We start from the raw sequence: 9,815 nt of genomic DNA, 5'->3' as shown, positions 1-9,815 counted from the left end.
GACGCAATCTTAAGTCGACTGTCGTGTGAGAGTGACGTAACTTGCAGTAGACACGTTTGTGGCACATGAGGATAGCAACATTCACTTTCTTCTTCATAAGCAGGTTTGTGTTACAGCTCACACTTTTATTAATTGTAATATTTTATACATTATTTAACGCCACCATCTATTTTAACTCAATTACGAGGAACGTAACCGCAGCGCTTTCTATGTAGCTTACGTTTGTTTACAGTTAGCATTAGCCACCGACACAGCGTCAGCTGACTGTCAACATCATTGGCTGCTTTTGAGGTTTTTCGTAGAATTTACTTTTATCTGTGGGAATATGGATCATATTGTAACTTACTGCCATTTATGAACGTTTCCCGCCGTGTGTATTTTTCTTCTTGTTGTGAATTTGCCATAACTAACCTTAATTTCTGTCACTACATGATCTACATCTGCTATTGTTTTGCACTGCTACACCACTGGTGAGAAAAAAGGTTGATGTACACAGAGAAAGCCTTCTCAATGACGCACGTCTTTATACCATATAGTACCATAACCTGGCAGCAGGATTGAATTTATTAGTGTATAGCAGACTCTAACATCAGCTTCCCAAAGAACAGCCCGATTAATGATTTATTTGTGCTCCAGATGGACTCAAGTTTTTCCCCTCCATTGTTGTTTCTCATTCACTGTAGCTTCTTCATCACCACCTTGTGGTGAAAAGTCCTGTTAAAAGTGTAAGCAGTGTTGTGCAAGGAAATGGAAAAATATGTGAGGAGAAAAACTTAAAAATAAAATGGCATCAAATGGTTTGTTTTGCCTCCTTTTTACTGCATTCAGAATGACTTCTGTTGTGTTTATGCATACATGGTCTCAAAGCCTTAACCCCCTTCAAGTCTTTTAATTTACGGTTTCCAAGAATGAGCCAAAAGAGAGGTGTAGATGTGTAGGAGAGATGTCATTAAAATACCTATACGTATATCTTCTGTCTCCAGGTAAAATGGCAAAGAACAAACAAAAAGGGAAAAAACAGAAGAATGTCTTTCAAGTGGCCAACAAGAACCTGAAGCACAAAAACAAAGCAAAACCTGTCACAACAACACTCAAACACGTGAGACCTCTTCTGTTTTACTCTTTTTTCCCTGTCCACTATTACAAACACCATTCCTTCGAGTATCCATTGTAATGTAGCATGTGTTGCACTTTGCCTTGCATCATTTGTGGCTTCACAGATCAATGCAGTTAAAAATGACAAGGTGGAGAATCTCAATCAAATCTTCTCAGAAGTCCAGAGGGATGTTTCCAGATCTGTTGCTCCTAAACCAAAGAAACAAACACAGGTGAGATAAGGAAACTCTCTCGTATCTTTCATTTAACATTTCAATTCTCTATACATTATAACCTTTGTCTGTTTAGGTTGTCAAGGAGCCACCGAAGGAATCAGTAAATGTTGACACTGCTGCTCAGCTGTTCTCTCAGCTATGATGGACTCACTAAGAAATAAGGACTGTTAAATAAAGACGCAGTGGGAACCACTTGATGATCAACTTCATGTCCAAAAAGCAGACTCCAGATGAAGGCTGCAATTATGGATTTATTTTCAAAAAAAATATATATTCTGCATTTTCTGTGCAAAGAAACATTGTCACTTGACAACAGTTTGTTGTGTCATTTTTTGTGATTTTGTTTTACTGAAGTTTCAGAAAATATTGAAGAAAAAACTGACAAACTGACTGAAAAGTGACTGTTGTATCTGTCTAAGATGTGTGATTTATGCTTGTTGCTTTTAAAGTTATACCTAGAATTGGCCCTTTAATGTCCTTAAAGACACCTCAGACCAGAGTTGGTGATGAATTCTAGGAGATTTTGCTGATGCTGTGTCCTTTAGTACGATTTTGTGCTTATTCAACAATCTGTTCTGGTACAGTACTGAACAATAGTATCATCACAGGCAAACATAAAAAAGCTAATCTATCCATCTAGCTTTGGAATTTCTTATTTTTAATATAGGTTGGAGTTTAAATAAAGAGATGTCACTGATGAAATTATGGTCTGGGTTCTCTTTAAATCAGCCAAAAGGTTAATCGTCCACCTCTCCTCCTTTACCACATGATGGTAACACAAAAAACACCTTTTTAAATATTAGTCCTTTAAATGTGGTTGACGTTCGCCCTCTAGCGGTCGCATAGAAACAAAACGTGGACTTGGACTGTACCACTGTCCCATAATTACGGGAATCCATGATACGCTCAAGATTCGTCTTTTTTAACAGAGTGGGCTTTACAAGTGCATTTTGACATGAAACATTTTATTTTAATCATTACGATAATAATTGCCATCACTAATCAATTGTTTATATTTTAAAATTTCTGATACTGCTACAATCGATTCACCCACGTGACGATTGCTATAATGGTCAGGTCTGACGCTCTCCGTTTCCTCTGTCTCTGTCGAGCTAGCAGCAGCCATGAGGTGAGCTACACGTCACTTGTTAAAATATGGTTTTAATCCTTGCGATAACTTAATATTGTTGTAGGCTTTGTCATTAAACATGACAGAGAAGTGTCTGGCTTTGTTTGACGTGGAGTCACGTCGTCCATTTCCACTAGAATAGTAAAATGTCCGGCCTGTGTTGAGCTACCGAAGCTAAGCTAAGCAAAACATGTCACAACATGCTTCTGTAACACATCAGGGTTATCGGTGGCTAATCAATTAGCAACTTTCAAGCTTGTTGTCACTATTCGTAGGACACTGGTCATTACAGTAATCGGTTTATTTCTGACAAAAGTTAACCTGGCTGCTGACCAAATGTTCGCCGTTCAGACTTTGTGACATAGGTACCCAACTGTACTTGGACTGAAGAGATGGTCAATTAATTATCAGTTGAGCTGGCACCTGAACTGTTACTTATTAAAACGTTCATGAACGGTATACAAATGTTAATAATTGTTATTTTACATGTAATTGTGCATATAGAAAAACACATTTTTGAAAAGTAACTTGGAAGGAGTTTGCATATTCTGTACTGTGGCAAGCTGCCCTCAATAGCAGAACATACATTTTCATTTACAGTACACGTCTCAAGTACAGATAGAAATCTGGAAACACTCACTTGACCTAACCTCCATAATTGTTTTTTAAGTGTAATATAAGTCAAGATTGCAGTTTAGCACTGATGTTATACAATGAGATGATGTGCCGACAGAAAACTGCCATGAGATAATAATGAATAATTTGATATTACCGGTATACATTATAAGAACTGATTTATTCTTTGTAAAAGTTGAATAGATCAGTTACTTGTGGTAAATCATGCAAACCAATTATAATTGACCCGCATGTTTGCATAATACATGCAAAGATTGACTTTTGTTGGTTACCAATACCAATATGTTCTTGTCTCAACAGCATGCTCAGGCTCCAGAAGCGCTTGGCCTCCAGCGTCTTGCGCTGTGGCAAGAAGAAGGTGTGGCTGGACCCAAACGAGACAAATGAGATTGCCAATGCAAACTCTCGTGAGTTTAGTTGTGCCCCCTCAGCAAATTTGTGACGTGAACTCCTTTAATGTAGCTTATTTTCGTTGTTTCAATGTTTTTTTGTGGTTGTGCTGCAGGCCAGCAGATCAGGAAACTAGTAAAAGATGGCTTGATCATCAGGAAACCTGTGACGGTCCATTCCCGCGCTCGTTGTCGCAAAAACACACTGGCACGCCGCAAGGGACGTCACATGGGTTATGGTATGTATGGTCCTTTTCTCTTTTCTTTTTAAATTGGTAGAACTGAAACAATACAACCCCACGCCATCGTATTGTAGTTGTAGAAAAATTTGAAATGGATAAACGTGTTGCCATTTTAAAGTTTTTATAACTTGTTTCCACAGGTAAGAGAAAGGGTACAGCCAATGCTCGTATGCCAGAAAAGCTGATATGGATGCGCCGCATGAGAATCCTGCGTCGTCTTCTTCGTCGCTATAGGGAGTCCAAGAAAATTGACAGGCACATGTAAGCTTCAACTTCCTTGCTTCCTTTTTTGATTTCACCACCTTTTCAAGAAGATATCCTCTTCTTCTTTGAAGCACGCTGACATGTTTCCTGTTTACACCAGGTACCACAGTCTCTACCTGAAGGCCAAGGGTAACGTCTTTAAGAACAAACGCATCCTGATGGAGCACATCCACAAACTGAAGGCAGACAAAGCTCGCAAGAAGCTTCTGTCGTAAGTTGCTCTTTCTTTCTTTGTTTGCCTTTATGTTTCATTATTTTAATGCCAAAGCTAATTTTCTGTCTGCACTGCCTTTCATCCATCCAGTGACCAGGCTGAGGCTCGGCGCTCAAAGACAAAGGAGGCTCGTAAACGCAGAGAAGAACGTCTCCTGGCCAAAAAAGAAGAGATGATCAAGAACTTGTCAAAGGAGGAGGAAACTGCAAAGAAGTGAATTTAACTTGATTTATTTTTCTTCTCAGATTTTCCCTTTGATTGTTTAATAAATTTGGGTAAAAGTGACAGTCATTGTCTTGTGATTTATTTTGGTATTGGACTTTTAAGAATTAATTTTGTCTGAAAACCTTATTGTTGACTATGATACATGGGTTAGAATACTTCTAAATCAACCTGCTGAATAAGGCACTGTCTTGTAAACATTATTTAATATAATGCAAACATAATCATATTGAGAATGAGCAGTCAATATGATGAGTATTCAGATCTTGGGTCACCAACAATGTAGAGGTGACAGTAGTTTTGTTCACAGAACTGCTAGAATGAGGTCCAAACTTTACAACACTAGAGTTCTATGTCTCAACAGTCCAACAGATGGCAGCAAAATACATGTATTGAAGGTTAAAATGTTCACACAAAAGATGTCCACATCATTTTCTGTCCTCTAGATGTTTAAACATTTATCTTCTGATCTAATCTCTTTTGCTCCTCATCTCATGAACCTTGTTTTAGTTAAACACCATGAGCAGTTTTCAGGGCCACAACATACTAATACATAAAAACAGATGGTGAATTAGATATATTATGCAGTTAATTTAACCATGTTTTCTTGCATAACATATTACCAAAGTATCTACTTCTAATGGCCTTTGTTAAACTCCAAGAAGCATCGGTTGCAGTTTATCTTGCCCTACATTAAGCATCTATGTGTATCATGAGAAAGTAATAGCGACTCTGAAGACATCCATAATTTATGAAGCACTTTTGGAAAGCCTATATGTAGTAGTAAATTCTCTGCTTAGGCACGCACTGTGGAATCTTACAGATTAGAGAGATGGAATAAAATGCTACTTCAAATACCAAAATAACACATTTGAACTTGCTAATGAAGGCAGCAGTGGATCTACAATTCCTGTGATTTTGAGGTGGGGAGTGAGCAATAAGCAAAGCACAAACCTCATTTTTCAGTTGGTAAAAGGCATCTAATGGCAAGATAATACAGCAATAACTTGTGTGAGAGAATATAGGTCATACACTGTGTCTCATACAACCACACTTAAAAACCAAACACTGAACTGCTCCTTTAGTTGCATCCTTAAAATTGAAGGATTAAACGTCCTTCGTTTACTCCACAACCTGATGTCATTGATTTCACAACAAGCACTAGCATCTTTCTACCTGTTATTACTCTGGGTAGCAGGGGCTTCAGTTACCATCATGTATAAACAACAGGACACCCCAAGCTTCAGATGCAGATAGCGAAGAACTTGCATATTCATAGTCTACGTATCAAAGGCGCAGAGGAGCTGGAATGAATTCCTATCTGTTTATCCTGACCTCCTGATCTAATCACTCGATCAGCTTCACAAATTGTACTTTTGCAAAAAAAGAAAAATGCAGTTTAACTGAATGCAATGATTACTAAATTGGATATGCGTTGCATAAATACAGACAATAACAGTCGTATAAATCGATGTGGGAGGCCATTTTGTAGCTGAGTTAATGTATTTCTTCATTACCAGGAGGCACTCCTATTTCCTCAAGCGTCACCCTTAATGGGATTAGATAAGGAGAGGAATACGAGCTGAAATGAAGCGGCGCGCTTTATTACAATTGGCCTTCAACCCAGGCAAAACAAATGGAGCATGCACCAGAGTTCAGGAGATCTTAATGTAATAGCAACGTGAGAAAGTAAGTACATTTGGAGAAATTGTTCAGACGTCTATTAAAAAATACCCAGCACTGTCCGATGACCTTTATAATAAGCTGTTCGTGGGCTTCAACTATAACCTGACAACACTGATTCGTCAGACATCGCATCTCGTATTCCAGCAATGTCATCGCTGAACCTGGCTCCACACACTCATCCTGTCATTGCACACATGCAAAACGCAAGGAGATCACAACAGATGATGTGTGATTGTCAAATGCATCACTAGTTATTTTGGGACATGTTTGCAGCGTTGGACGTAATAAAACAAAAGAAAAGATGTCAAAGTGGCATCATTTTATAGACAATGTATAGCATTACAGTCACATTGACAAAAACACTCACACGTTGTGCAGCAGATCAACTTTATAAAACTGCATTACGCCTAATTATGGTGGCACTTTTCTGTTGTTTTACTGCTCTCTTACAGTGTCTGGTGATGCAGGTCCTTAACTGGTGTTTCAGCAAAGCGACATCCAAAGAGCCAAATTAACGAATACAGTGACAGACAGTTCCAGTGTTTGTACACTGAATAATTAAAATACGACAAATGTGAGGAGTCCAATGTCAAGTATAAAAAAGTATGTGTGAGAGTTTCCCCAGCAACATGAATATCTTCTTTAGTTGTGTCATTTACGGCTGAATTACCAAGTGTTGTTGAGCTGGAACAAAGCTGGTGAAATCAGAACACATCAGGAAAAAAATCTTCAGATGATAAACTCAGATTAAGTTGAAGATTGAGTGGTGGTCAAACAGGGAAAATGTATCGCCTTCATAAAAGTTATATCCGATGCTTTCTTCACATTAATATTGCAGCCAGAAAAAAGGAAAAAAGAAGAGAACATTGTTTTCTTCAGTATTTCACACTGCTTTCATTTTTGTCTCCTTCTGTCTTCTCGTGGCCTCTTTCTCGAAACCTTTTCGTTTAACACAAGAGCTCAGGCGAGACTTCACTATATGCTGAATCTCTCTTCATTTTCCCCCATTTGTCATCACAAGAGTTGTTGACTTGGCGGGAAGAGAGAGAGAGAGAGAGAGAAAAGAAGCACATTAGCTTCAGCTGATAGCAAATAAAGCATCTTTAGTGGAAAAAAGTAGCCACAGTTATCTTCTAATCCCCTGGAGCCTTGAAGGCAGAAACCTCAAAGTCTGTAACACACTTTAAATTCAAGAGGTTAGTTTATGTTTACTTTACAGTCATCAGATAGTGACGGTGCATTTTAAAGGCTCTTCTGTAGGAATTACGATTAGACTTTCCTGGCATACATATATATACATATGTACTGTATATATGCAGACTATATATACACCCATATACAGAGTATATTTACACATACTCACATATGCTGAGGCAGAGAAATTGAAAATTTCACATCTTCACGTCCACAAATGCACTGTGATATGAGCCATGGGGGGAGAGGGAGAGAGAACCTGTCCAGTGGATTTCAAATCCTTTTTAGTGACTTAATGGATTTTTTAAGTACGCTTTCAAGATCTTAGAGCATGCTGGAAGTAGAAATCATTTAAAGTCAGTGCCTGGTATGGTTCAGGAGGCTTACATCGTACCATCTAACTGAGGTGTGCTATAATACATGTATACCTACTCACAGACAGAGACAACTAGACATGTAGCCTGTAGAGCACATACTATCTATATTCCTTTTCTTTTAGACAATAAACATAGATTTTACGTGGCTGGTGTCAACATTTTTGTTGTCCAATCCAACTTTATTAGTAAAGCACTTTAGAACAACCACAGTGAACCAAAGTGCTGTACAGAAGAATAAATGAAAGAAATAATAAATAACTATATAAAAGGCACAATAGCTCTCAAGAGGCGACGAGATACATCTAAAACAACTAAAATAAATGAAAAGATATACAAATGTGGATAAAAACCACAATAAAAACAGATCAAATAAATTATAGTAAACTACTAACACAGATTAAAATGTGGTAGAGAAAGAGACAGGACCAAAACCAGAGGAAGGATTTTAGAGCAATCTGATTAAAATCAGTTAATTTTAAATTCCTGTATCCCTGAATGATGAGGTGCTCTTTTTGTAAAGTAATGCAGCGATCAATATTAAAGAAATCAGGCATATGTAGAAAGTACAATAACAATAATAACAGGTCAAATCTGAGGGATAATGATGTGAATGTTGTCAGAGTGCTGGGCACTTTCTCGATGTATAAACTGTAACACAAAATCAGTAGAAACTAACCAAGTAAAGTGTTTACACATCATTCTGTGAGATGATGAATAACAGCCTGGTGCAGTAATGAATCACCAGATGCCCTCAAGTGTCTGCACTAAAGCAAAAATAACCTTTTTAATGATGAAAACAAAAGCAAATCAATTCAAAAGGACTCGCCAAATCCTCATGGATGTGCTCGTCTGTCAGCTGTGCTGCTTGACCTCTGCTGATTTTCCCTTTTCAGTCAAGAGGCCGAATGTCTCTCAGTGTTTAGATCTTATGTCACCCGGTGGCGTTGCCAAGCTTCACACAGGCAATGATTTGTTTCATGTCAAGACAGATGGAGGCAGCAGCAGCAGCAGCAGCAGCAGCAGCAGCAGCAGCAGCAAGTAAAGTGAGACGGCAGCAAACAGGTTGGAGTTTGACCAAAAACACAAAGTGCCCACAGAAACTGTGATTTCAGTGTATACACACCATCACTCCCTCAGTCAAGTCTGATAGTATTTAGTCGCAGACAAAATTTGATTTCAAAAACTATGGACTGGCGAGTGTGACCCCTCCTTTCACCCCACGTCAGCTGAGATTGCCACAGCACCCTGCACGACCCTCATGTGGAGGATAAAGCGCTTGAAGACAGATGGACGGATGGATGGATAACAGAAAGCAGAGAAATAGAGCTTTGCCCTCAGGACCTCCGCGGAACGACCGTACATATTCATAAACGGTTGAATAAGTGCCAGATATCGAAAGTGAAAGTTATCTTGGACAAAGGAGCAGAAAGGGGCAGAAGCACTCACTCTTTGAACACAGACAATTCCACAGCCATAAAATCAATATAAATCCAGGCGACCTGCTTATCTTGATCTTGTCATAACAGGGTTAAACAAAAATCACCCAAAATGACACACTGCTGCTTTAACTTGCACTTCATTGTCAGGAGTGATCTCTCCTGAGATGGAAAAGGCTTCATCAAGGTTACAGCGAGATTTTGAGCTGATGTGAATGAAAGTGGTAATTTTGTACTTGATTGCTCAAGATCAATCGAATTAATCCCAGTGTTGATGTAAACAAAGGTGGAAAAGAGCTCCGTTGAAGGATGATGAAGTACAGCCACTCCTCTAATCACATGATTTAAAGGGTCATTTACTAAATTGGTGTGTGCAAAGTGATTTTTGGACTGGAACCAGGCTGTAAAAGCTTGCGTGCTATATATTTCACCTGACTTTTCTAATAATGCTGACGATACTGTATAATGCAGGATGCATCCACTTCTGAAGAGCTGATTTGGCAGTAACATGCATACACATTCACAGTGTCATGAAAACATATTCATTCTTATAATGCAAGTTATCAATACATTATGGTTGGTAGAGTTTTCAATGATACTACTACTTCTACTACGTCTACAGTACTACTACTACTACTACTACTACTGCTACCACCAATAGTACTACTACTACTAGAATGTGTAACTTGGTTTCT

At 38.5% G+C, this 9,815-nt stretch overlaps 2 protein-coding genes across 2 annotated transcripts; both read left to right on the top strand.

The window, feature by feature from the left end:
- The first annotated feature begins 9 nt into the window (after positions 1–9).
- Positions 10–2,033, top strand: rbis (ribosomal biogenesis factor). The gene is made up of 4 exons (XM_044013547.1): positions 10–103; positions 984–1,099; positions 1,221–1,328; positions 1,405–2,033. The coding sequence occupies exons 2-4, from the start codon at positions 989–991 to the stop codon at positions 1,471–1,473; spliced, it is 288 nt and encodes a 95-aa protein (XP_043869482.1). The 5' UTR covers positions 10–103; positions 984–988; the 3' UTR covers positions 1,474–2,033.
- A 352-nt stretch (positions 2,034–2,385) lies between these two features.
- LOC122759057 (60S ribosomal protein L19-like) lies at positions 2,386–4,490 on the top strand. The gene is made up of 6 exons (XM_044013546.1): positions 2,386–2,460; positions 3,397–3,503; positions 3,602–3,724; positions 3,868–3,988; positions 4,092–4,202; positions 4,296–4,490. Exons 1-6 carry the CDS (start codon positions 2,456–2,458, stop codon positions 4,420–4,422), a joined length of 594 nt encoding a protein of 197 aa, XP_043869481.1. The 5' UTR covers positions 2,386–2,455; the 3' UTR covers positions 4,423–4,490.
- Positions 4,491–9,815: the final 5,325 nt, after the last annotated feature.

The sequence above is a fragment of the Solea senegalensis genome, linkage group LG18 (assembly GCF_019176455.1).
Source record: "Solea senegalensis isolate Sse05_10M linkage group LG18, IFAPA_SoseM_1, whole genome shotgun sequence".
NCBI lineage: Eukaryota > Metazoa > Chordata > Actinopteri > Pleuronectiformes > Soleidae > Solea > Solea senegalensis.
Note: the sequence above shows the minus strand (reverse complement) of the source record. Positions and strands in the feature narration are given on the sequence as shown.